The 27669-nt window shown below is 42.1% G+C and overlaps 1 protein-coding gene across 1 annotated transcript in view; it reads right to left on the bottom strand.

Annotated features, from left to right (window-relative positions):
• The window catches only part of sardh (sarcosine dehydrogenase), a 44232-nt gene that overhangs the window by 4178 nt on the left and 12385 nt on the right, over positions 1–27669 (bottom strand). The window contains exons 10-19 of the mRNA XM_035535871.1: positions 26639–26719; positions 26160–26301; positions 24286–24369; positions 23787–23900; positions 23281–23419; positions 23057–23170; positions 22664–22811; positions 20572–20665; positions 9416–9578; positions 8418–8586 (exon numbers count right to left, since the gene is read on the bottom strand). Coding sequence (XP_035391764.1) covers positions 8418–8586; positions 9416–9578; positions 20572–20665; positions 22664–22811; positions 23057–23170; positions 23281–23419; positions 23787–23900; positions 24286–24369; positions 26160–26301; positions 26639–26719 — 1248 coding nt within the window. The remainder of the gene's footprint in view (positions 1–8417; positions 8587–9415; positions 9579–20571; positions 20666–22663; positions 22812–23056; positions 23171–23280; positions 23420–23786; positions 23901–24285; positions 24370–26159; positions 26302–26638; positions 26720–27669) is intronic.

The raw sequence follows: 27669 nt of genomic DNA, 5'->3' as shown, positions 1-27669 counted from the left end.
TGTTCTTGTTTGTTTAGGGAGTAGATTGGCTAAGTCTTATTTTGCTAACATCAATACTGATGGATAAATACACTAGTGACAAAGCAAAGGTCATTTCTCTTAATGTCAGTGGGATGTAGAATCCAATCAAAAACAAAGAAAGAACAAGCCCATGTAGGATATTTACAGGAAGCCTAAATGATAACGAGCATGAACCACTAACGAGAATGGGCTTCATCTGCGCGTTTTTCTCCTCATGTAAACCATAAGAGAGGATGTGCTATTCTCATCTCAAGCTATGTTTGAAAAAGGGAGGGCAACCTGGATGGGCATCCAGTTACATTATTAAATATAGAGAGGCACCCCAAGGAAGTGATATTAGTTTTTCCCAGAAAATCACCAATATAATAATAGAAACAAGTCTCTTGATATTTGGGAAATTTTGAATATACACTTACAACAGAGGTTAGCCTCTTTTAGCTAAAAAACAAAAACATGATTCAAAGATTGTTAACACTTTTTGAAGATGTTGGTCTAAGTGACATATGGACACACCTTTTCTCTAATAGAATGGATTACACCTAATACTCCGCCTCCTCATGCCCTGTACATGGCAAAAGACGACTTCACAACATTCAGGAAAGATAAAAGACAAAACAAATATCTGTGGAATTGGGACAATAGATTCGAATCACCATACACCTATATATTTATCTGATTTTTCTGACTTTTACCTGCAACCACAGAATATATGGATACCGAATTCAAGTCTACTCAAATGATCCCTATTTTAAGGAACATATTAAAGAAAAACAGACTTTACTTGGAATTTAAGGATATTGGAAAGTTTTTACCTCTCATTCTATGGGACACTCCGCAGGCTTTTTAAGAGGAAAATCATAGAAATATCTTCATATAAGAAAAAATAAGGAATAAAGCAATAGAGAAATTATAAAACATGCTTAAGGGACGCACAAGCAATAATCTCAATATCAAAAAAGGCAAGGCAATACATCAGCCACCACTCGCTCCATACACCAGACAAGATGAAGACGATGAATTAAAATTATTAAGGGACTGTGCATAAACTGGTTGTTACATGGATTACTTTTTTAATGGTTTGCTTCTCACTGTTGAATAATTTTGTATTAGTATTAAATTTTAACAAGGTCTTGTTTAATATCAGAACTTGTCAAAAGTGTGTAAACAGGTTCAGTACCTTACACAGGAATTTCAGCGTTAATGTTGGGGGGGGCTTATCCAGTGTCTTGTAGAGTTTTTCTTTGCTTTGTTTAATTTTCCTAGCTACAACACAATCATTACCTTCAGCCTTATAAGCATCTATAAAAATCTGAATTATTTCTGAGGTTTCAGGGTTGGGGTCTCTGAGCCCCTTCAGAAAATTCCCCCCCAGAGATAACGACTCGAGTCACACTTTGGATATATTCTGAAAGACCTGCAATTTGACATTTACTTAAATACTCAAGACTCAACTGTCTTAAGACTCATGAAATTTAAGCATGGGGGGGAAAAAAAACAAGAGTTTAACTTATTGTTTGAATAAAACATTTCTGTCTAATCCCCACGTGAACATCTTGCCTGTCTGTTGCCTGCAGTTTATTCATTTATTTTTGGAGCTTGCAGCTCTCACACTGATGTTAAATTCAGCAAGGGTGCACAATGAGCCTTTAATCACCATTTTGAGCTACAAAAACATTGAGTCAGCTGGACAGTGTGCAACATGCAGCAGAAGACACTGGCAAAACAACAATGAATCTTATCAGACATTTTAAAACAACGAAAGTTTGGTATGGACACCAAGCATGCTGTCAACTAGTTAGAAAGTTAGCCTAAAGTTTGGATAAAAAGTATATGTTAACCGGGTAGACTTTTTCTAGTATGTACCATATTTTAAGCCTAACAAGTTTCTAGCTATTGTACAATCTCCATTGTCCAACAACCATTTTCTTGTTAACAATTGTTAGTTTGCAGACCAGTATAAATCAACCATTAGATGTTAGGCACTGTTCTATGTCTTTGCAATTGAGAATACACATTAGCAGGCTAAACTTTAAAACAGGGACAAAATATACGTTTTACTTGTTTACTTACACAAACTATATGCTACTTGTTACTTGTATACAGTTTAGGGAGGTACTTTTGTAATGTTACACAAAAATTTTCTAAAGGAGAATTATCCAGAGACTCGAGATGGAACACCTCCAAGTTCCCCATTTGACAATTTTACAGATGCCATATTGGGTCCATTGCCTGTACTTGTGGTTGTACATTGCTGGTGTGAAATATAGATCATAAGCTGGCCAGCTCAATACTTTAATTTCTCTATGAACCTGAACTAATTGAACGACCTCTAGCCATATCTTAATACACAATGGTTCCGTCACTGTAATCTTTCTTTTGCTCTGTTGGGAAATTGACTGTATTCATGTATAAATCAGGGAAAATTCTGTGTTTTCATTTAGCTTTATAAGTTCACACAAACAAACTAAAAATCATATGAAGTTGTTTTGCCTATTTATTTTAAACACTGCATTTGGCTGGCTGTAGTTTTCGTTTTCTCCGTCATATGTGTTTGGGAATGTATGAGTTTACTTTCGTATAATACATCACCTGCCATTAATAATGTGACTACACTAAAATTCTGCAGTAAAGACTCGAAAGTTGGCTTGTTCTCATGAAGTGATGAAGTGCACATTCTATTGTGTTTTAAAGGTTAAGCACCACCCAATTGAGCTCTTTAACATCGTCTTAGATACTGAATATATATGTGAATGAAAATGAAAATTACATGTGCATTTTTAAAATGACGAATTCAAATAAATTGACGTATAAACCCGAAGTTGCTCCGGAAATTCCAGAAAGTTGCCGAGTGACGTCACTAGTAGACAACTGAACAACTGCAATTTTCTAGTGCCATTTCTTCAGATTTGGAATTCCGACTGGTAAACACCTTTTATGTTAGCCATTATACTGAAAACTGAACCTAAAAGTATTACAAGTAATCTTGTCTATTAACAATTATTTATACCAGGGGCGTTAGATTAGTCAGTTAGCTACTGGATATACATCTCATTTTATTAGCTTGTCATGTAGTTCTCTAGCTAGCTCGTTAACTTTTGCTAATAACCAACGTCCTAGCTAAGCTAATGCTAGCTAATGCATTTGCTTTAGTGGTCCAATATGTGTTTTTGGTAGGTTAAATCAAATGTGTCTAGCCAAAATATAAAATATATGAATTATCGTTACCAGTCAGTTAGCTATTATTATACTAGCTAATGTTGGCTAATGTCAACTAAAATGGGTGAAGTAATTTGCACTTGCCCTGTTTATTTCCATGCACACAGAGGCTCTTGAACACCTCTGTTTAGTTTCTTTACATGCCCTTATTATTAGAAAAAGCAATCCTAAGATCAAGTAGACATGTGAGCCCAGCTTTCCACATCCCAAACGATTTCTGGATTCCTTCTAGTTTTTTTTTGTTGTTGTTATAGGATCTCTATATGAACTGAGCTTGCTGTTTGTTTCTTATTAAGTCTCCAGGCTAAATGGTCCTTCCGGTTTTGGGGCATTCTTCATTAGTTCCTTCACTTCATGAACCTTATTTGCTACTGTACCTCTGCACTGTGGGTTTTTAGCAATTTCCTGTGCAATAGATCTTACTTGCAGGAGAGCAGATGAATCTTTAGCAGAGCTACGCAGCTGCTCCAAATCTTCCAAGTTTAACTTTCAGATCATACTTTTACTTTTAACTTTGTTTCCCTGTACGAAATCTTTGGCTACATCCCACAACATAGCCGCACCAACTTCTCCATTACCAGTTATCTAAAAAGGTCTTCAGTTCTTCTACTATTGTGGTCATGGATGTTATACTGTTCAGTTTTCCTGTGATAAGACTACACAGGGTTTCTTTGTAGCACAACCTGGAGTGGAGTTTTAAAAACAAACCAGAGTGATCTCAAAAGGTCCCTCCGACCTATTCTGCAGTCTCTAACTCTTGTGTCAGTCCTTACTTCCTCTGAAAGTCATGCTTCTCTCTTATAATTTCTTGAAAATCAGGTCTACTGTTGGTGCCTTCCAGCTGATCTCCATGGAAGGAGCCTGATACAGGGTAAAGGGTAAAAGGTCTCCTCTGTGTTGCCTGCTGCCTGGCTCATACTGCAAAGTCTCTTTTCTCCAAGTCCTACGCAGCTTTCAAACTGTTGTTATAGATGGCAGCACCAGAATGAATCTGTTAACAAGAATGTACTCGCTTCTCTTCTGTTGCACCTCCTCAGCGTAATCATCGTCAAAGTACACCCTCTAATGTGGCACATTGATTTTTCTTCTTCCATGCAATGACCTGTCCACTGGAAAAAGTAGATCCCAAGATAAGTGTGGACACCGCTGATCTAGGACACCCAACATTATGGCCAATTATCAGGATACAGGATCCACATTATGCATTATGTCTTATGCATGTGCTTATGTTTTATGCAAGTGTTCCTCCATTTATATATGAGAGAGAGAAAGGGCTGTTTAATTTTCTTTGAATAGATTGTTGATGTTCTTGGATACAAAAAAGTTCAGTTTCTAATTATTTTAGAAAGAGGCAGAACAACTTGAGTCCACCTTAGCCAGAGACCGACGCAGGACAGAGTCCACATTACCCACAGGCTGACAAGACTGAGTCCACCTTGCCCAGAGACCGACACAAAACAGTCAAAATGATGTAGTACCCAAGTCCAGTCTTGGTCTCGACAGCACTTTTGCAATACGTTTTTATATGACTGTTATCAATTTCAGACCCTACCAATAGTGCATAACCTGTACAATTTGGACAAAAAATAGCTATCAAGGTACATTTGACAAGGTACGGTTTGACTTATGATTTGCAATTAGCCAAAGAAGAGGGGGAATGGGGCCTACGTTCTCTTAGAGATTATTAGTTTGCAACACAGATTAGAGATATGATATGCAGCACATTATATGATGCGTAATAATTAACATTGAAGAGAAAGCACTTTCCATGCAGGCAATCTTAGTTAATAATCTACAGTGTTACTACATAAATACTACTGATGAGCCATCCATGACACCATAGGGTTGTGCCGATATACAATGCCATCATTCATGCCCAGTACCAAAATGCCCCACCACCAGAGTACATCCTGCCTGTTGTAATTATAGTACTTGTAACAATTACTGTTTTTGTAGAATGTATATCTCCAGTGCCAAAATCAACTCATAGCAGGATTATTTATTAATTGATTTTTACAGAAAAGTCCAGGTCTGATAGAACTGTTCAGGAAATGATATGATAATATTGCAATTTTTTCATGCATTTATAAGGGATTGTTAAATCTTAAAACATGTTTGACTTTATACATTAAACAAACAAGAACAAGGAAGGAGAGAAAATTATGTCTGAACAGGAATAGACAATATGGAGAGATCAGTGGAAGTGTACCAGCTCACAGGAATTGAGGGAATTTGAGTGGAAAAACCTGATAAGGTAGTTTATTAAGAAATTCCTCTACGATAGTAACCTCCTGTTGGCTAGAGAAACTGGAAACCAGTACCATATTTTTAGGGCTGCCATGTTTTCAAAGAGGACATTTGTGAAATGGCCCTAGAGAGTAAGAGAATAAGACAATATCTTTAGGATACATCTTAGTTATACATTTCAAAAATAGCTGAGAAAAGATAAACACAATGATTATACTTCTGGTGGCAGGAAAAAAGACTCTTGCCAGGAAAGGGTTAATCTCAGGAGAGCCCTTTAAACTTTAAATACATGGATGGAAATGTCAATGGACATTTACAAAATGGAGATGATAACAGTATTTGTTAATTGGAACAATTTGCTTCCCACTGGGAAAATGTGTTAACTATACAATTCCGCATAGGCTTGATTTGATATTCACAATTGAATGATTATGTTGTGAAGAAAAGATCACTCCCTACTTGTACATAGTAACTTATGTTTTTATGTCTATACCTCAAAGTACTAGATTTATGACACACGTAAATATATATGATATATAGGTCTACATACAGTATTTTATGGAAATGCATATTTGATGTATGTCAGGTTTCAGATGCATCTCAGCATGCTTGACTAACATCGCGTCATGGATGACAGCCCACCACTTGAACCCCAGTAAAAGCTTCTGTACATCCCAGGAACTTCCAACCCTTACCATGACCTCACAATTTCCTTTGAGAACTCCCTGGTATCAGCATCTGAAAAGCTTGCAACCTGGGCATAACATTTGACAACCAGTTGTCGTTCTCAACTCAAGTTTCAAAATCTGACCCAGTTTTGCAGATTTCTGTTTGTGCAGTCTCGTCATCTCAAATCAAGACTACTGCAACGCCCTACTTGCTGGTCTTCCTCTAAGAGCCATCAGACCTCTACAACTTGTCCAGAATGCAGCAGCATTTGTATTCTTCAACCCTCCAAGGCTCACATGTCACTCCACTGCTGCATTCCCTTCAGTGGCATCCAGTAGCTGTGTGCATCAGATTTAAAGATTTTGATGCTCACCTACAAAGTCAAAAACGGACCGGCCCCTCCATACATGATGTCAATGGTCAAAGCAATGATCAAACACCATGCTTTAAATCTCATGGAAGACGAGCATCGAGATTGTTCTCTGTTCTGGCTCCCGGATGGTGGAACGAACTTCCACTGGCTGTCTGGACAGCAGAGTCACTTGCAGTCTTCAAACACAGACTGAAGACTCATCTACTGGTGGAATATTTAGAATCATTGATCCTGCTTGGATAACCAAAACTCTAGCACATGTAGATTGATATTGTTTGATATTGCAGTCATCTTTGTCTGAGATAGATCTTCTACGTATTTTGCAGTTCTAGACATCAGCATTGATTCCTGTATTTCAACAGTGTTCTAGTTCAATGGTATCTTGAACTCTAACCTACTGTACTGGCTAGGATGCATTCTACGAGTAAATGACAAAGCATTTTTGTAAATTGTTCTGCATAAAAGCGTCTGTCAAATGCCAAAAATGTAAATGTGAGTGATGCTGAATGCCAGTAAAAGTAAAAGAAACAAAAAGAAAGCTACACTAATATCCAGATCTCTGATGTGGAGCTCCAGAGCTGCAGCAGCTGCGAGATCCACACATAGTGCATGGTGTGCTGGGGGATTAGCACATAGACTTAATCAGAAGGCTTCAGCAGGGAAAACTGGGCACCAGAGTGCCAGGAATGACCATGACTGCTCTGCATAATGGCAGCAAGCCATCCACAGTCCTGCTGTTGGGAATAGATTAGCACAGCATTTCAGCTTTGAGTGCTCACAGTGCTGTCTACGACCGAGCGTTTACAGTGCTGTCTACGACAATGACCGAGTGTTCCCAGTGCTGTCTACGACCGAGCGTTCACAGTGCTGTCTACGACAAAGACTTGTGATTTTTGGTAGATTAGTTGTTTATTGAAAAATCTTTGTTTCTTTTACTTAAGACTTTTAGCCAGGCTAAAGACCTATTGTTCTTCTTGTTAATGAATTTGAAAGGGTAATTCACATTAATTTTTTCTCGGCTTGGTTACTGTAATTCTTCATATGTGGATGGGCTCGGCTATGTCATCGTCATCTGCAGCTAGTTCAAAATGCTGCATCATATCTTTTAACCAGGAATAGGAAATGTAATTCCACACTACCTGTCCTAGCATCTTTTCACCAGCTTCCGCTGACATTTACGGTTGATTTGAAGATTTTATTGTTGGCTTTTAAAGCCCTGAATGTGATGGCACCAGCACACCTTGCAGAGATTGTGCAAGTTCATATTCCATTGAAAGCTTATAGGCCTGCCAGTGTAATGAGATCCCCAGGTCTGAGCTCAGGAGCAGGGGTCATCCAGCATTTACAGTAGCTGCCATGACTCTGTGGAACAACTTGCCTTCCTATATTAGGGTGGCTCAATATTCAGATATGTTTAAGTCAATGCAGAGGATATTTCTTTACTTTGGCATTTGAATCCAGCTGAGTTGGTATAGTGGTTGTAACTAGTTTACTATGTGTTTATGTTTTAGCGTTTACTGTTATGACTGTATCCATTTTATTTAATGGTAATTTTTAACACTGTTTGTATAGCACTTTGGGCAACCATGATTGTGAAATGCACTATATAAATGATTTCACCTTGCCTGGCCAATGATGGCAGCAGTCATTTATGATTGGGCTGTTACTGGTATGGGCCTTTCAGCAATAATATTTGATTGGTTGTCAGAAAAGTCATAAATGACTGTCCTACCCAGACTAAGTTGTCATTAAAGTGTGAGAGGCAGTAATTTACGATTTGTTTGCAATTAGCATTGATGGCTCAGTCGTTTAGGACTGGGTTGTTAGTGAGGATATGCAACAAGCTGTTTATTATTTGGTCATTAATAGCATGGGCTTGGTAGTGACTCACTCGTCAATGGTGAAACAGACAATCCGTCGATGCAACCCCGTGGCCTTCTGGGATTCCAGTGCTTCGCGACCCAGAAAAGGGATGGACGTCTTCATCTTACAGGTGAACGCAAGCCCCGCCTCCAGGGGCGTGTCATCAGGACGAAGGTCAGCATGCCAATGCCTGTATCCTGAGAGAGAGAGAGAGAGAGAGAGTGTAATGGAAACATAGAAAGAGAGTGAAAGAGAGAAAGCGTAACAGACAATTTAATTACCCTCTAATACTAAGCTTACTAATGTACTACTATTTGTCATGGCCAACAGAGTGCCCTGATCTGAACTAATTACACTATGCTGTTTTGCTCCCTGCTACAGATCAAACAAACGAGAGAGATGCACACTCACACACATCCAACAGCCACGGAGATCAGCGAGAAGAGCACTCCAGCGGTACTCCCTCTCAAACCATTCCACACCCTCCCCAACCCCCTACTGCTCCCCGCAAACCTCCGCACACCACCCCACTCCCCCTTGCTCAGAGCGCTCCCTCTCTCTCTCGCTCTCTCTCTCTCTCAGAATAAGGAACACATTACTGCCCATATCCCTGCAGCTTACCCTACAGCACAACTGTAGCCAATCCTGGTCAGTCCAAGTGTGCGTATTTTAGATTTATAAATATGTGACAGAGAGGAGAGAGGGAGGGGACAGAGAGGAGAGAGGGAGGGGACAGAGAGGAGAGAGGGAGGGGAAAGAGAGAAAGAAGAGGGAAGGAGGGAGGAAGAGAGAAAGAAGCACTTTTCATGCAGAGCTGCTAATGGATTGCTCTCTGCAGTAACCTGTTTCTCTGGAAACCCTGTGTAGTGCACTTCAATTTTGCTGCCTCTACATCTTCAACTACAGTACATAACAGTTACTCCCTGGAATCTTCTCTCTCTCTCTCATACTCACTCACTCACACACACACACACACACACACACACGGCGCACTCAAAGTGACCCAGTGTGTCTTTCTCCCAACACCTTTTTCGATGCTGAGTGAGTCGATGGCTCTGTAACCAGCGTTGCGGACACCGTATTTGGCTCCAGCGGACATGACGGCCTGGTAGACAGGCACACAGGACTCTTTAGGGATGTGCAGCTCCCAGCCCAGCTCCCCCACAAAGGAGAGGCGCATGGCACGCACCTGCACCAAGAGCGACAGGGAGAAGGAGGGAGAAGGAGGGAGGCGGAGAGGCAGAGACAGTGTGTGGGAGAGGGGGACGTAGAAGAAGTTATTTATACTTTCAGTTTTAGGTTTTAACTATGACTTTATTGCTTTTCACCACATTTCCTTACAGTAGACATTACAATAAGGGTATATGGGATGCAGCTTGGACACAGTATGACAGAGCAGAAATGAGCATCAGGGCTCCACTCCACATGAACACACTCCAAACACACCCCGCCTCACACACCCTCTTCCATTCTCTACGAACACTACCCCCTCTTCCCCCCCCCCCATACACACCCACCCCCCGCCACGTGAACACTACCCCCTCTTCCCCCCCCACATACACACCCACCCCCCGCCACGTGAACACTACCCCCTCTTCCCCCCCCACATACACACCCACCCCCCGCCACGTGAACACTACCCCCTCTTCCCCCCCCCACATACACACCCACCCCCCGCCACGTGAACACTACCCCCTCTCCCCCCCCACATACACACCCACCCCCCGCCACGTGAACACTACCCCTCTTCCCCCCCCCACATACACACCCACCCCCCCCACGTGAACACTACCCCCTCTCCCCCCCACATACACACCCACCCCCCGCCACGTGAACACTACCCCCTCTTCCCCCCCCACATACACACCCACCCCCCGCCACGTGAACACTACCCCCTCTTCCCCCCCACATACACACCCACCCCCCGCCACGTGAACACTACCCCCTCTTCCCCCCCACACACACACACCCACCCCCGCCACGTGAACACTACCCCCTCTTCCCCCCCACACATACACACCCACCCCCCGCCACGTGAACACTACCCCCTCTTCCCCCCCACACACCACACTGATACCCCCACACACACACCCACCCCCCGCCACGTGAACACTACCCCCTCTTCCCCCCCCACACACACCCACCCCCCGCCACGTGAACACTACCCCCTCTTCCCCCCCACACACACCCCCCCCCCGCCACGTGAACACTACCCCCTCTTCCCCCCCCCACATACACACCCACCCCCCGCCACGTGAACACTACCCCCTCTTCCCCCCCCACACACACACCCACCCCCCGCCACGTGAACACTACCCCCTCTTCTACTGCATGTGAACCCTACGCCTTCTACAGACTAAAAGTGAATCCTGATATGTTTAACAGTTGCTTAGATTATTATCAACTAGCAGATCTTTCAAGCATTATTGCAAAAAAGTAATTAGACCTAAAGTTCTCTTAATCCAATTAAACCCTTATCTGGTTTGAGCACAATTCTTCCCCTGGCCTATGTGAAGATTTCTTAACCTTTTTATTGGAAATACTGAGACTATTAATAGGTCTAGTATTTTTACTTCAGGTCTAGACTTTTCACTTTTTCCATCTTACTGAGGCATCTTCGTGAGTTTGAGACCACAACCACTCTGCTTGATGTTATGCATTTGGTTAACATTTGATATTTTAGGACCATTTGTACAAAACATCATTAATACATCGCTAACTTCTGGTATGGTTCCTGCCATCTTTATGCATGCTGTAGTTAATCCTCTGCTTAAAAAGCAGAACCTTGATGCTACAATGGTCAATAAATATTGACCAATTTCTAAACTGAATTTTTTTGGCCAAATCAGTGGAAAAGGTTGTCTTCCACCAACTTTTAACATTTTGAAGTGATAACAGCATTTAGAGATTTTTCAGTCTCATCTGAAATACAGAACATTTCCAATGGAGATCGGTGATTATTTGTCCTCAGCTAATGTGACTTGCAGTGTACCAAAAAGGTCCATATTAGGGCCCATCCATTTTTCACTATATATGTTACAATTAGGTCAAATTATTAGGAAGCACAAGGTCAGCTTTCATTATTACGCTGAACATATACAGCTGTACATTTCCATTGGACCCGATGAGAACAGCTTTTTCTGGTTTCACCCAAGGTAAGAGAACCCACACACTCTGGTGGACATGCACTTGAATTAGTACTGACATGGTGTAGACATAGAGAACGTAGTTATACAACCCCAGTCAGATGCCTTCTCAGACCATTCCTTAATTTTATTTGAACTACGTATGAGCCACAATATAGTAACCTCGTGTCGCTATCATACCAGATGCACGATCACGTCAGCCACTGCACCTAGATTTATTGTGAATCTCCCAGACTTATCATTTATGACTAGGATACCCTCAAACTCCATGGAACGTGATCAAATAACTGAATGCTTAGAATCAGTATTCCGCTGCACACTCAATGTTGCTCCACTTAAGAATAAAAAAAGGGGGCATAAATAAACAAATAAATAAATAAAACCATGGTATAATGATCACTTTCACAATTTAAAACAAAACACTCGAAAAATAGACCATAAATGGCTCCACACTATGCTTGTAGTCTTCCAGCTTGCAAGGAAGGAGAGCCTTCTCAAGTATAGAAAAGCACATATTACAGCTCAAACATCTTATCTCTTGACCCTAATAGAAAAGAAAAAATAATCTTAGATTTCAATTGCACATCTAACTAGGAATAAAACTGAGAACAAAGCTCAGATTACATCATTACACAGTAGTACTGAGTTAATGACTTTCTTTAATGAGAAAATTAGGCACATTAGAGATAACATTAGGAGTATTAACATGATATCAGGCAGCTACTTAGAGATCTAAAAACGACTAGAATCCTTTACACATAGCCAAGAACCAGATTTCACATCTCTGATCTCGCAATCAAAATCCTCCATTTGCGTACTAGATTCACTGCCCACACTTTAAAGAAAATCCTACCTGAAGTAATTGAACCTTTACCTAATTTAATAAACTCCTCCTTGAACATTGGCTAAATCATTCAAATCAGCAGTAATCAGACCACTTATCAAAAAATCTATCCTCGATCCATGTCAGCTGTCAAAATACAGGCCAATCTCAAACCTTCCATTCATTTCCTAGATCCTAGAAAAAGCAAAAGCAGTAGCTCAGCAGCTAGGCTCAGCTCTGAATCAGAACCAGATACATGAAATCTTTCACTCAGGGTTTATGTCTAAACATAGTATGGAGACAGCACTAATTAAAAAAGTCAATGACCTGTTGTCAGCTTCTGACCAGGGTTATGTCTCTCCTTATATTGCTTAATTTGAGTGCAGCTTTTGACACTATATATCACAACTATTTTACTAGACAGACTCAAAAATGTTGTTGGCATTAAGGGAATAGCTCTTTCCTGGTTTAGATCTTATCTAGCTGTTCGTTACCACTTTATTAATATACATGGAGACTTCTCAGCATACAAGGTTTCCTATGTTGTCCCACAAGTATCTGTTCTAGGGCCTTTGCTTTTTCTTTATATATGCTAGTTTCCATTGCTACGCTGATGATACTCAGCTATATGTCTCAGCTAAACCAAAGGACATATATCAGCTTAGTATTATTGACAAATGCATAAAGAACGTCAGAAAGTTCCTCAACATCCAGTGTCTTTCTGGGCCTAATAGAAGCACCTCTGATTTGTCAGGATTAAGTGAGACAACTAGGACCTCACTCTCCAATTTCTCAATGAATCTCAATGGTCTCCCAATTACATCTTCTCGAACAGTTAAATATCTTGGAGTTATTATGGATCCCAGTTTCTTGTTCATAGCTCAAGTAAATAATATTTTTAGGACCACCTTTCTCCAACTTTTTCTCACTTCAAGATTAGACTGCTGTAATGACTTACTATCTGGCTATACCATTAAGTGCATAAACAAGCTACAGCTAGTTCAAAATCCAGCAACCAGAGGTCTTACTAGAACTAGAAAATTTGATCACATCACACCCATCATAGCTACTTTACATTACATTTCATATTGATTATAAAATACTTCTAATTACTTACAAAGCACTGAATAGTCTTGCCCTACAGTACCTTAGAGAACTAGTGTATTATGTTCCACCATGTCTGCTTAGATCAAAAGGTGCAGGCTCTTTACTAGTACCAAGAATACACACACTACCGCAGGGGGCAAAGACTTTTCCTATAAAGCTTCCTGTAAATGTTCGAGACTCAGACATGGTCTCAATATTTAAGGCTAGGCTGAAAACATATCTGTACAGTCAGGCATTTTATCTACTTCCCATCTTAGGCTAAGGTGTAGATCTGGGGGTCCATGGGCATCAAGAGTTATGGTAAACTGGGATGTTACGATGCTGTCACTTCACTTCGCTTATGTTACTGAACTTTGTTGACTGAGGATGGCAGAGTGCTGATGTTCCATGGTGCCTTCATGCCCGTGTTTCCTTTTGGCTCTTTCCTTTTAGCTCCATCATTAGAGTCCATCATTGCAATAAATAGTTCCCTAGTTTACACACCCTCGTACCTGGACATGTCTAATAATCTAGTCTCTCTCTCTGCCGAGGTACACCTACTCCAGATGTCATGATGTTACTGAGCTTCACCCCATCCCAGCTGCCATGGCTACTCCCACCACCCCCTGGTGTCCCCTGCTGTCGCCCACCACACCTCCACCCCAGCCAACTACTTCTCCATTGCCTTTAATGGACATTTCTCTTGTAGGAAGGGATTGGACACATGCCCACCACCGGGACAAGACTAGGACCTATAGAAAGTTGGACTAGACATTAATTGTGAATTTGTTCATTTTTTATTGGATCCTCACAAGGTTTCTTCCTTATGTTCTAGGGAGTTTTTCTTTGCTACTGTTGCCCTTGGCTTGCTCACTGGCGGCTTGGACTTGGACATTTGTGAAGCTGCTTTGTGACAACTGTTGTAAAAATGTGCTATACGAACACATTTTAAATTTTGATTTTGAGCTTTTTAATGTCCATTAAAAAAAAAAAAAAATCCAACTGTCCTCAAGACATGGATGATGTCTTGCAATAGCTGTCTTGTTTCCTCCAACTGCATGAGGGGAAGTCAGAGGTTATTATTTTTGGTGCTTCGCATCTCATTAACAACATTCCCAGTAACCTTGGTCATTTGTCCAGGTGTGTTAAGTTCTCTGTGAAAAATCTTGGAGTTGTCATTGACTCAGACCACAGATTTGATAAACAAGTCAACTCTGTGATGAGCAGTAGTTTCATCCAGCTTTGCAATGTTTGTTTTTTAGACCTGGAGAAAGTCCTTTATGCATGTACTACTCTATTTCTTCATATATTGGGATTAACCACTCTATTGCAGCATTTGCAGATACTGCAGAATGATGCAGCCAGGTTATTGATCAACACCACAAACAGAGATAATATTACACCAGTCTGTGCTGTGCTTCACTGGCTACAAGTCCAATATAAGGATACAGTTTAATGTGCTTTTATTTGTTTTTAAATCATTGTCAAGATCCCCCAGTCAGTCTGCTTACACCTTCAACCTCACAGCAATCTTTGAGCTCATCCTCAGAGAACTTTCTGCTGTTCCCAGGGCTCACCTGAAACTTAAAGGTGATGGTGCATTTTCGAATTTATGCTTGCAGATTATGGAACAATTTACCGTCCTGTATTCGTCAAGTCCTGTCTATCTCAGTTTTTAATTAAGTTTAAAAACCTATTTATATAAACTTGTATTTGAATATTGAGAGACTGTGGTTAAGCGGTTTTATTGTCCATGTTTTTTTTTTACTCAACATATTTGTGTTTTATCTCTTTTTATTCATAATCCATTTCCTGTTTTCATTTTTTAAATTAACTAATTTGTTTTTTCTTTTTATTGAGGAGTCAAATGAATAACAAGGCAGCAAACAATAACAATGGTGTTGAAAGCCCCAATGTAAAGGGGATAACAATTAGTAATATCAAAAGCATATGACTTAAAAGTACATGGTGAGGCAGAGCATTCATCATAGTGATTTTTTGATGACGTTAGGGAGGAATTTAGATAGCTGAGACCAGTGAACTCTATGTAATACTTTGAACTAGATCAGCTGAAGTCTGGCACTAGGTGTAAAAGCGGTATCTAACTCAGGCCCAGGCTCTCTTGATCTTATTACCTTGGATATATTTTCCTTGGATAAGTCGTGAATATATCCTGAAAATAAGCAATTTTTGGGAAAAGGTCTAATGTCAAAAGCTCTTCCCAAGGTTGTACAGTAGCAAAACTGGTGTAATTTGAAAAGGAGGAGATTATAAAGTTCACGAAACGTCTTAATAAAGGTCACGAAAATACTTAATACCTCTTTCTTGCCATGTTCTAAAGGCTGTATCGGGCAGAAAATAAATGATTTTTTTAGTACAGGCATCATTGTAGTAGGTGACAAACTTAAATTGATGCCTGAACTGGAACCAAATGCTGAGAGTGAAAAGCACCAGTGGATTGTTACTAAAGTTTGGCAGCTTGCGAGGTATTGAGGAAGTAAGCAGTACAAGCATGGAAGATGGGGCACAAGACTGCGCCTCTAACCTTCGCCATGGCAACCCTGCAGACTGAAGCCAGAGAAGTGCTCCAAGCATGTGGGCTGACCAATAAGACAAGAAATTTGAGGGCAAGAACTGCAGCAGTTCTGAATCTCTGTAAAAGCTGATTTTCACACTCTTGAGGGCTTCCCGTCCGATATGAAAGTGTCAATAGGTTTGTCCAGGGATTTGAAAAATTTTCTAGGCAACAACAAAAGAATAGTTTGAAACAGAAAAATAAATCTGGGCAAGACATTTTTTTTTAAAATAATGTTTACTCAGGCTAGTAAAGACAGAGGAAGAGATCTCCATAGCTGTAAATCCATTTTGAGTTAAATAAAGGAGAAAGGTTTGTCTAGAAGAGGGAGCGTAAAGTACAACATGTGTATCCCCCAAATTTAAAAGTGCTAGTGAACTTGCTGGATAACATTCACTTTTCATCCTGAAAAAGAGCCAAACTTCTTCAAAAGTGACAAGATTAAAGGAAGGAAGCTCATTGGGTCCATCACATATAATAACAAGTCATCTGCATATAATGACAATTTCAGCTCAATACCTAAACGAGTGATTCCTTGGAAAAGGGGCAATGATTTCAGTGCAACTGACAGGGGTTCAATGGGAAGGTGTAATGTTTGAACACACAAAGAAGAGGATCCAATTGCTAGAGGTTTTATTTTAGCAAAAAAACTAATTCCTGGAATCAGACAGGTAAGCGTGGTCGGGTCGGTCCGGGGTCGCAGCACAGGGTAGCGTACGGGAGGTGTCCGAGCTCTGGAAAGCAGGTAGGAGTCAATAACCGGGAAACCACATAGGATGAGGATACGCTCATACGCCATATAGGAAAACAATACTTTGCGACATGTACACGGGGAAGGGAATCTTATAAAGGGGTTGGTAATGAGGGGAATGGGAATCAGGTGTCTGCTAGAAGTCCGGTGAGTCAGGTCAGGGGTGTGTGCAGGCGAGTGGGTGTGGCTTTGTGGGGCTCAGGGTTGTTCCTGGGGTTCGTAACATGAGGGCAAAAAGTAGAGGACATAAAGGGACATCCCTGTCTGGTCCCATAGGACAAAGGAAAATGATTTGGTGATCCTTAATGAGGATATTTTGGTCCTGTGAAATTATATCAGAAATAATATTCTGCAGACGTAATGCCAAAGCCTTGGTCAGAATTTTCATGTCAATGTTTAAAAGAGACAGGGGTCTATATTCATTGCAGAAGTAGGATCTTTGCTCTTCTTCAAAAGAAAGGATATCGATGCTTGGGTTAGGGTTGGGGGCAATTTCAAAAGTGAATCAAGATCATCTGTGACCATCAGGTCCATGGTAGGAAAGTCCATACCTTCAAAAAATGAAGACATCTCGACATCATTTAGCACAGACTTGAAAGCTGCATTGATTGAGAGTGGATCAGAGGGTCCACGTTGGGTCCTTTGGGGGATTATTCTGGATGCAGCCTGACACTTTCACTGATGGGCCAAAAGTCTGCAAGGCTTATTAGCATGCTCATAATAACTACTACGCCTACGCAACAATAGTTGTTCTGCTTCGGTTGTTGTAATAAGATTGATTTCAGCCTGTAGATCGAGTCTGCATTTTAATATAGCAGGTGAAGGATTGATTGCATTGAGCTTGTCCAGCTCTGTAATTTTCATCATTAGGTCTTGCAGCCTGGCTTTCCTTAATCCATTTGAGCATGCTATGTATGAAATCATTTGTCCATGTAGATAAGCTTCAAGAGATTCCCACAGAAGTAGTAGTAGCATTCTTATTAACAGTGATCAATATAGGTTGAAATAAATGTGTTATATCTGCTATTTGACAGCAGTAATGGGTTGAACGTCCAGGATGCCAAAAAGACAGGATGGTTCAAAGGTTTTATGTCTATGGTGAGAAGGGCATGATCTGAAATGACTATTGGATGATAAATGTGAATAAATGACTTTGGGAATGAGAGGGCCATTCAAAAAAAAAAAAAAAAAATCAATACAAGAATAAGTTTGGTGCAGATAGGTGTAAAAGGAAAATTCTTTAGCACCTGGGTTATAAAATCTCCAAGGATCAATTATAGCATTTTTGCTCATGAGCTCAGAAATTGATTGAAAGGCCGGGTTAATGAACAAGGATTGACGTGATCTAAAAGTGGGTCAATGGTACTATTCAATTTACAAACAATTATTAAAAGATGGGTGTTTAAAGAGGCAATTGAAGCAAATATCTTATTCATAAAATCAGGAGCACAAATATTTACCAACAGTAATAGAGTATTAAACAGAGGACCTCAAACAATCAGATATCTGCCATTCGCATCTGCAATTATGTTATGAACAGTTAAGAGAACCCCTCTTTTAATTAAGACGGCTACACGTCTGGTTTTAGAATTGAATGTTGAATGGAAAATCCCACTGACCCAGGAGCACTTTAATCTAGAATGGTCACTATTCCTAAAATGTGTATCTTGTAAAAATACCATGTCAGCATTTCAATATTTCATATGAGTAAATATCCTTAAAAAGGACTGTTCAGACCTTTAACAATCCAACTTGCAAACCTTACACAGGCCCTATTATCCGAAAGGGGATCAGTCATTTAAACCACCAAAAACACACACGCAAGCACACAATAACCCAACCAATAACCTATATTCTCCCAACTCGTGAGCTGTAAAGGCTCAGCATGGAACAGCACCCCTGATTACACAGCATGGTTCAACAAATGGAGCCCACAGAGCCAAAGAAGAAGAAGAAAAAAAAAGTGTATACACCTATACACTTGCAAATGTAGAAGCTCAAAAATGCAGCTGTGCGCAACGATATCATACACGATCAGGCAGTCATCGAGTGATCAACAGAGCGAAACATGCCATTTGTTTTATACATGTACCACTGTCAATACTTAAACAGAACAAAACACCATAAGTAGAGCCACTTGAGCAAAGGATAAAGAGTGTGTGTGTGTGTGTGTGTGTGTGTGTGTGTGTGTGGGGGGGGGGGGTTATAATCAGATGGTAATCAGAGATAAAATGTTCAACTTTCTGGGTGGTGTTTGGCTCAGCAAAGAAGATTTCCAGAAAAGTGAAATACGAGGAAAAGTCTCCTTATCCAAATAAGAAAAATGACTTGGTTAACGTAGCGGCAAAGCGCTTGGCATCCGCAGGTGGAGTGAAATTGTGGTGCTTGCTGTCGTGTTATCTGGAGATGCGCTGGGCAGAACATACCGTATTTAACACCTTCAAGGCGCAAAACGGTTTCTGAATGTCACTGAAGGCAGCGCAAGCTCTCGCCGTCTTGGCTGTAAAGTCAGTGAAGACCGAGCGCGCCGTAGCAGAACCATACCAGAGCCGCTGTTGCCATCGAGCTCTCTTGAGGATATCAATACAGTCTTCATAATAATGCTATAATTGGTCGTGGTGATTCGCTGGGCAAGGGAGTGATGAGCCCTATCTACCAGCAGACTTTTATCCAGGAAAATACTTTGAAGGAGCTCAGCAAAAATAATTGCGGGGGTCCCACAATTTGAAGGTTTTGACAGCGAGATCGGGCACCAAGTCCTCACACTTAGCACCAAGCTTGTTGCGCTCTTTAGCTCTGCGAAACATATCTACACACGAAGCACACACAGACACACATCTACTCCATGCAGAGTCAAAACCAGAAGTCCATTTATTTTTCTGTAGTTGAGTTTTGTGTTTTAGTTGAGTTTGTTATTCAACTGTCTGTGTGTCTTGTGTTTTCTCATGTGCATTCCACGTACAGCACCTTGGTCACCTCAAGTTGTTTAAAAATAGTTCTTGATAAATACATTTGACTTATTTACTTAGTTACTTCTTCTGGTCATGTGTGTGGATATGCCACAGGGCAAGGCACTAAACCTACTTAGACAGGAACACCGACAGGAAGCAGCTCGTCCCCCCGCCCCCAAACATACCCTAGCTAAATATTGTCCTAATGTACTTCAGGGAGTTCCAGTGTGGAGGAGAAAGTTCAGTAAGGAGCGAGAGGGATGGAGGGAGGTTAAGTATGAGCAGCCCTAGAGAGACGCCTTCAGGCATGCCATCTGCCCAGGTTGGGCTCACCACAGCCCTCATGCACCCTGCAGGAAACTCTAGGAACTGCTCAACAAAGCAGGCCAAATTATTTCACACCTCTGGGGTGTGGTGGGTGCACCCCATAACATCCACATCCCACCCAGCACACCCCAAACGCATGCCACCCTCCACACCCAAAACCCCACACAAGCCCATATCCCAAAGACACAAATACCAAAACAACCACAAAAATACACCCAGCCACAAACCATCCTCCAAATACTCACACCCACACACACACCAAAAAATGAAAAGCAACCACAAAGAGATAAAATACAAAAACAAAACAAGCAAAAGGAGAATCTAGAGAAAACAATGAGAGAGTGAAGTAAACATGAAACGGAGGAGTGCGTGTCAGAACAGTTTGGAGGCACACCAAGTGTCACTGAGGAGCATGCACGCGCACACACAGAGCCTTAATCACTCTGGACACACCCTTCTCTCTCTCTCTCTGCATACAAACAGAATGATGCACAGATGTACAGAGAGAAAGTGAGAGACTCACCTTGTGTCCAGCGGCTGTTATTATTTTGTGTGTGGAAAAGGGGAAAGCCTCATTGCTCAGATCTGCATCTACAATCTCCTGCAGCAACTCCCGGCTGGGAACACGCATGCACACACAAACACACACAGATCAAAATCAGCGTCAGTTATCCATGTGTGTCGACTATCAATATATATAATTAATGTATATAATTTGTGTATACAACCAACTACAACTGTCAAGCAGCTTGCCACTTTGCATTTGGAGGACTGTGTGTGTGTGTGTGTGTGTGTGTGTGTGTGTGTGTGTATACACATCTTAGAGAAGAGAACCAAGAACAGGATAAGAGAGACAAATATGGATAATGAGCGAGATTAATTAAATCTTCAGTTAGGAACATTGCCACTCTCACTGAAAAAGCAAACTCTTCATCATCAGTCATCATCAAGAGTTCTCATGCCCAAGTCTGGGTTAGCTGTGGACTTCAAGAGACACCATTTAATTTATATAAATATTTATATTTTATTTAAATGTATACATAAAATCAAGTTATAAATGTGCATAAATTATTTTAAATTGACAAATTAAGGAAAAAAATTATATAAATGTATAAATTTATAGCCTTTATATAAGTTATATATTCAAATATATAAAAGGTGTATATACACAAATCTCTCTTTATTATAAAATCTCACCTTTATGGCTTTCCCCTCCCCAGACACTAATGTCATTAATGACGGATGCAAGGTTATAAGGGACAATAAGCATTATGCAAATAAAGATTACACTAATTGGGCCTTATTTGCTTGGATTCTCCATTAGCCTTGTTGGTAGCTTTCTGGTGATATACTGCCTTAAACTGAATACCATTTCTCTCTAGCTCACATCTGTAAGTCCTCATATGTAAGAGCGAGAGAGAAAGTGATAGGAAGGAGAGAGAGAGAGAGAGAGATGCTTGGGGAGTCTGCCACGCTGTACTTTCAACTGAAGATTTGGGTTTGACTCTATACTAACAAGACAACACACTCAGGGCCAGAAAATAAAAGCAAACCCAATCAGAATCACCTAAATTACAAAATAACTCAAAACTACATCACTTATTGGGAAACAATCAAAATCACAATAAAATTTAATTTTATCTGGAGTTAAATTGAAAGTACAGTGTGGCAGCTGTATGAGCCAAAACTGAGGTCCCCCCTGACCAAGTACAGACTCAGTGCCAACCACCTAGCCATAGACACTGGCAGACAAACAGTTCTGGCTACCTAAAGAGCAGAGACTGTGCCAGTAGTGCCAAGTCTATAAGATCCAGACATAGCTGTCATTTCTAACTGAATATACAAAATTGACCCAGATTAGAACCAAATTCTTTAACAAAATTAGTCACATATTCCATGAGTTAAAAAATCTCCATGATGAGAAGCTGCTGCATGTTCTTGGTGAACATAAGCTCAGCACACTGGCAGCGCTGTACGTTCACTGCTGCCACAGTCTGAAGGACAGCGAGTGACCATATCGGAGCCTTTTATAATAATAATAACGATAAATTAGAAATGGGGTAGTTATTGTTGTTATTACGGTTATTGTTAGCAGTTGTATTATTGTTATATCTTTTGTTGACCATGTTAATTCCTTCATCAAAAATTTGGCAATACAAATGTGAATATTTCTCATGCTAATAAAGCAGCATTGAATTGAACTGAATTGAGAGAATTAGGTATGTGGAGAGAGAGCGCGAGGGGGGGGGGGGATGTTACAACGTGACAAAGCAGCATGTTTTGCCCAACGAGGCTGTGAACATTAACCACTTAACCATTTAAAAGGTATGATAAACATTTAAAAAATAACCAGTGGTATAAACTCCTGTTTCCAGTTTAGGGAATGCCCATGTCCACATAAGTACTCCACGGAATATCAGTCACCAGCACAGTGCCACAAGGCCCCGGAGAACCGGAGCAGACACAAACTGAGAGGGGAAGAATGCCACGCGCAGAGATAAAGGATACACTCACCTGCTTACCGGCACGTGTATGCAGCCAAGTGTGGATTTATGTAGGTTTGTGGACGCGTCTACGCGTGTGCATGTGGAAACTGCATGTGGGTGTGTTCTGACCTCCTGGGGCCCTGAATGCTGATCATCCCCATGTCCTCCGAGTGGTCTGCCATGGTGCAGTCGAAGCCCTGGTCCTGGAGGACTGTCTGAATGTGACTCCAGTTGTGCTGCGCCACAGCGCCACCTACAGCCAAGTAGTATGTGTCCCCTATACATACGCACACAAGCAAGCACACACACATAGAGCATCAATAAAAAAACAAATTCAACATTTTTAGTATACCATCAGCTTCTTAATAAACATGACATTTTAATATATGCACTTCATAAAATAAAACTTGTCTGCAAGCACTTATAAATCTTGGGCCAATAAATGTACCTGTATCCACTTATGAATATGCACCTTCTGTTAAGTATTTCCATATGCATTTATGAACGGTGGATTTTACCCACCATTACATTCAGGAGTCAGGGGGAGGTGGGTGGGGCCTGCCTGCAGCCTACTGACAGTCAGATCAGACTCAGTCCCGCCCCTCCTATTCAGCATGCAGGAGTACACAGTGGAACCTGTAAGTGGACGCGTGCACACACGCACGCACGCACGCACACACACCCAATTCGCCTCCAGTTTAGATTAAACATGAGTGTGTGTGCGCGCACGTGAAGTGTGAGTTTACCTGGTGCTTTGTTGATATCGGCTGTGAAGAGCCAGTCTGCAGCTTTCTTGGCATCAGGGCCCATGAGGTAGAACTTGCCAAAGTAGGACATATTAAAGACCGCCACAGAACATCTGCAGGCCAGACACTCGTCCCTGATCTGTGCACATGCACGCGCCACATTCTGCATCTCACTGCAGTGATAAAGTCATGTGATACGCACATGCCTATACCCACTCCCATACCCACACGAACGGAAACGATTCTGACAAACATCTGCACGTGTATGCAAACATTAATGCATGCAGAACGAGCATGTACATGCACACTCAAATTCACACGTATATACCACCATGCACCCAACCAACCCCAGACAGACAGACATATACCTATACCACCACCCAGCACCCCACCCTCGATACCACCACCCACCCAACCCCAGAGAGAGACATGCACACACCTATACCACTACCCACCCTAGACACAGACACACACACCACCCACCAACCCCAGACAGACACACTTGCCGTGCCATGATGTGGAGGGAAGTCAAAGGTGTACTCTTTGCCCAGAAGCTCATTATATTTGTAGTCCTTGTTTTTGGTGATTTCATAAGCACCGTAATAATCGTAGTCTAGAATCTGCACACAGGAGAAAGCACCCTTTGTGAATCCCACTATTACAGTACATACTAAAACAAGAACATGGAAATCACAGATCTAAAATCTTATTTTGATATTATACATTTAAGCAGTGTTTCAGAACTCAGTCTTCAGGGAGCTCCGTTATTCAGCACCCAACTCCCCGAACCAGGCAGTGAGAAACCCCAGACAGCTCTCGCACACACACAGAAGGATCTGCAAGATTACAGCCAGGAACCTGCAGACTGATCCGGTAACACTGCAGTTCTATGTAGTACAACAGTACGCTCAAACATGCAATGAGCATTAGTTAGTGAGTGTGTGTGTGTGTGTGTGTGTGTGGGTCTAACTGCTTTAGGGCTGTCTATGTGCGTGTGTGTCTAACCGGTGCAGAGGTGTCGGTGTTAAACCACCCAGGTCTTTCCCATCCATGTCTCTCCTGGAACACACAGCCCTGCTCCTGCAGTACCTGTGACACACAACACAGGATCATTTACCACAGCACAGCGGAGCAGTGACCACCACCACCACCACACCGAACAGAGCCAGTTCATGTGATGGACCAGGGGAACTTGTCTCACACATTTCAACATTTTCTCATTTTCTTGGCTTCTGGACGTCGCTCCGCAGAAACTTCGGTTTTCAACCTCTACATTCAGGTTTCAAAAGAGCAGGTCACGATTTCTCAAAGGATTCCTGAAGTCAGAAACAAAGGAGCAGGACAAAACAATCCTCTCCTTCAACCCTCCTTGACACACACAGACACAGTAGTTTTTCATTTCTTTCTTTTCTCCATGGCATGCATTAACCAAAAAAAAAATAAAAAAAAATTAACACCAGTTGCTAGGCGACTTGCCTTCCACTGTGAATTCCGAAAGCTGTCCTGGGCTCAAGGATGGGTCTGGTGACTGGAGATGTGTTTGTGCGTGCGTGCGTGCGTGCGTGCGAGAGTCACACTCTCAATCGTCTTTTTCAGCTTTTTATAAGAATAAATGTGATGGATACAAAGATAAAAATAATCTCGGTGGGCTAACTTCACAACAATTGCCATGCCAATAAGGCACCGTGGGTATGTTGCATTTGGCCAATGTGTATGCGCCGTTAGACCGATACAGGAATTATGAAGCCTGCGAAGTCGTTATTTAAACTAGAGAGTTGATTTGTCTTTGTTGAACTGAAAGAAAAAGCGGAGAGAGGAGCAGAGAGGAGAAAACAAGAAATACAATATGGCCCAGGGACCTGTGTGTGTGCGCGCGCGCGCATTGTTCATTAAATGATTACACACAGTAGCAATCATTTAGAAATACAGCGGGCAAGAAGCAAATATCTCCTTCCCGTCTGGGTCAGTTTCGCTTGGTAACGTGAGGAGACTCTGAAATGAGACGATGACTGAGCACTCCTTCCAGAACAGCTTAGCATGGCTTAACATCGCAGGAGGCGTTAAAAACAAGCGCCCACCATTCTCATCGATGCCAGTGTGGAATTCAGCCGTGCGCTTGCTGGCCCGAGGCCCTACAGCCTGGCATTCTGGAGGAGGGAGGAGGGGTATTTCTGGAAACACTTCAGCTTCGTTTCCTTAGCAGTAGCTTAGCAACAAGTCCTTTAAACGGCTACACTCATCTTGAAGTCAGTGATAAAGGACAGGGTCACTGAGGGGAGGAAAAAAAAAAAAAAAAAAAAGCTCGTTATGCTAAATTTAAAGAAAACGGGTTTGGATTCGAAGGTCAGCCCTTGCATGTGCACAAGGACAAAGGACGGCCCTTCCAAGGCCGTCAACGTTGAAATCAGATCTGGGCTTTGCTCACTATGACTCCAAGTGAGAAGGTCCCACTCAGATAGCCAGGGGCTAACAGGGCCACAGAACACAACACATGTAAGCATCCAGCCAGCTGGTTAATGCCATGGTCCTACGTAAACGTCCTGGCCAGGGACGGCAGGCTGCCTGGAGTGCAGCGAGGGTCACGTCTCTACACGCAGGTGCATTTAGAAAGCTGTGGAGGCAGGGTGAAGAAAAATCTGAAAGACTGTTAAAAGTCACAGTGAACTTGCCAGTAATGTCTTATCTTAGAAGTACTTATATGAGTGTTGAGACTGACATTTACTGAGAGTTTCTAAGATTTAGAATCAGCTCCTCCTACCCAACAAGACTGTGTTTAGGTGACGCACTCCTAACTCAAGAGAGTCTCAAAAAGCAAGAAAAGGAGGAAAGGAACAGAGAAGAGTGTGTGTGTGTGTGTTCGTGTGCTCATGTGACAGGACCTGGTAAAGCGGGTCCTTCCTCATGTTGCGGCCGGCCAGTGGCTCGTCGAAGGGGAACACCACGGAGTAGTTTTTTGCGTAGGACTCGTGACTGCGCTCCCTGAGCCATCGACTGTTGTTGGTTATGGAGTGGTGGAACCTCCTACAACACAACGATTAGGTGGACACACACACACACACACACACACAGAGTTATGCTACTTTGCCAACAGCCTGCCAGATGCTACAGAGCTGCTGCTAGAAGACAGGGAAACAACCCCCCCCCACCCCACCCCACCCCAAAAAAACACACAGTAAAATCCTTCTGTCTCACACACACACACACACCCTTTCTATCTCTCCTTCATTGGTACATGTTTAGGTGGGGATTTATGTGGCTTTAGGAAAAGACACACGCACGCACACACGTCATGACATTTCAGACCTGATGCACATGTGTGTCATAGCACATATTTAGACCCAGGCAGGGACACACAAACCTGATATCGTAACCGTACATGTCCTTCTCTGGCCGGCCGTGAATGATCCAGTGGGCCAGCTCCTTTCCACAGCCTCCCCCCCAACATCATACCTGCCAAATCACACACAACAAACAGCCATCAATCACACTGACACAGAACACCCCCCCCATAACTGCCAATCAAATCACACCCCCACAGAACACCCCCCACCCCCACCCCAACATCATAACTGCCAGTCATACACTACAAACAGCCATCAATCACACACATCCACAGAACACACCCTTCCTCCCAATGTGGATAGTGATCAAATTCACAATTTTAAAATTTAAACAAGTTTTTCATTTTTCTTTTCTCTTTAACTAATCTAGATCATTACAATTGCATTTTCCCCTGTATAAAGGTCCGCGAGGGTGGTGGGCTGGCTGACTGACATCTGTCAGTCCTTGAATTTAAAACGATATTCCAAAAGGCTGACGATGCCGGCAAACACGGAGAAGTAGAGTAGTGAGGCAGAGGAGGGGAGAGAAACAAATAATGAGGGAAGTGCTCAAGTGAGACAGGGCACAAAAGTAGTTAGAGCACAGAGTGGGAGAGCGAAGCAAGGGAGGAAAAGAAGAGAGTTAAGGAGGACGAGGGAAAGAGAAGGAGACAGAAAGGTAAGATGAGGGAGAGATGAAAGAGGAGGAGCAGAGGGAGAGAGACAGGGAGACAGGTGGAGACCATGGCGGCATCTCTAAAGGACATTTGGCTCATTAAACAGCTGACGACGTCACCAACTGTAGCGGAAACACACACACGCGCACTCGCAGAATGAGCGCGCGTGCACAGATCTTTGAAGAGATCTCGGGCTAAGCAGAACTCGGATCTCTGACCAGATCCCAGGCACTGGATGGTATGAGCGTCCATGCCGGTCCAAACCCAGATGAAGTAGAAGCACCACAGAAGCCTAATGAGTAACCCAGCACCGATACTTCCACACTCTGCTCAGCCCTCTGTAATTGAAACTACCAGCAATACTGCAGGGGGCAGTAGAGGGTACTCTTCTG

This window comes from Electrophorus electricus, chromosome 17 (assembly GCF_013358815.1).
Source record: "Electrophorus electricus isolate fEleEle1 chromosome 17, fEleEle1.pri, whole genome shotgun sequence".
Taxonomy (NCBI): Eukaryota; Metazoa; Chordata; class Actinopteri; order Gymnotiformes; family Gymnotidae; genus Electrophorus; species Electrophorus electricus.
Note: the sequence above shows the minus strand (reverse complement) of the source record. Positions and strands in the feature narration are given on the sequence as shown.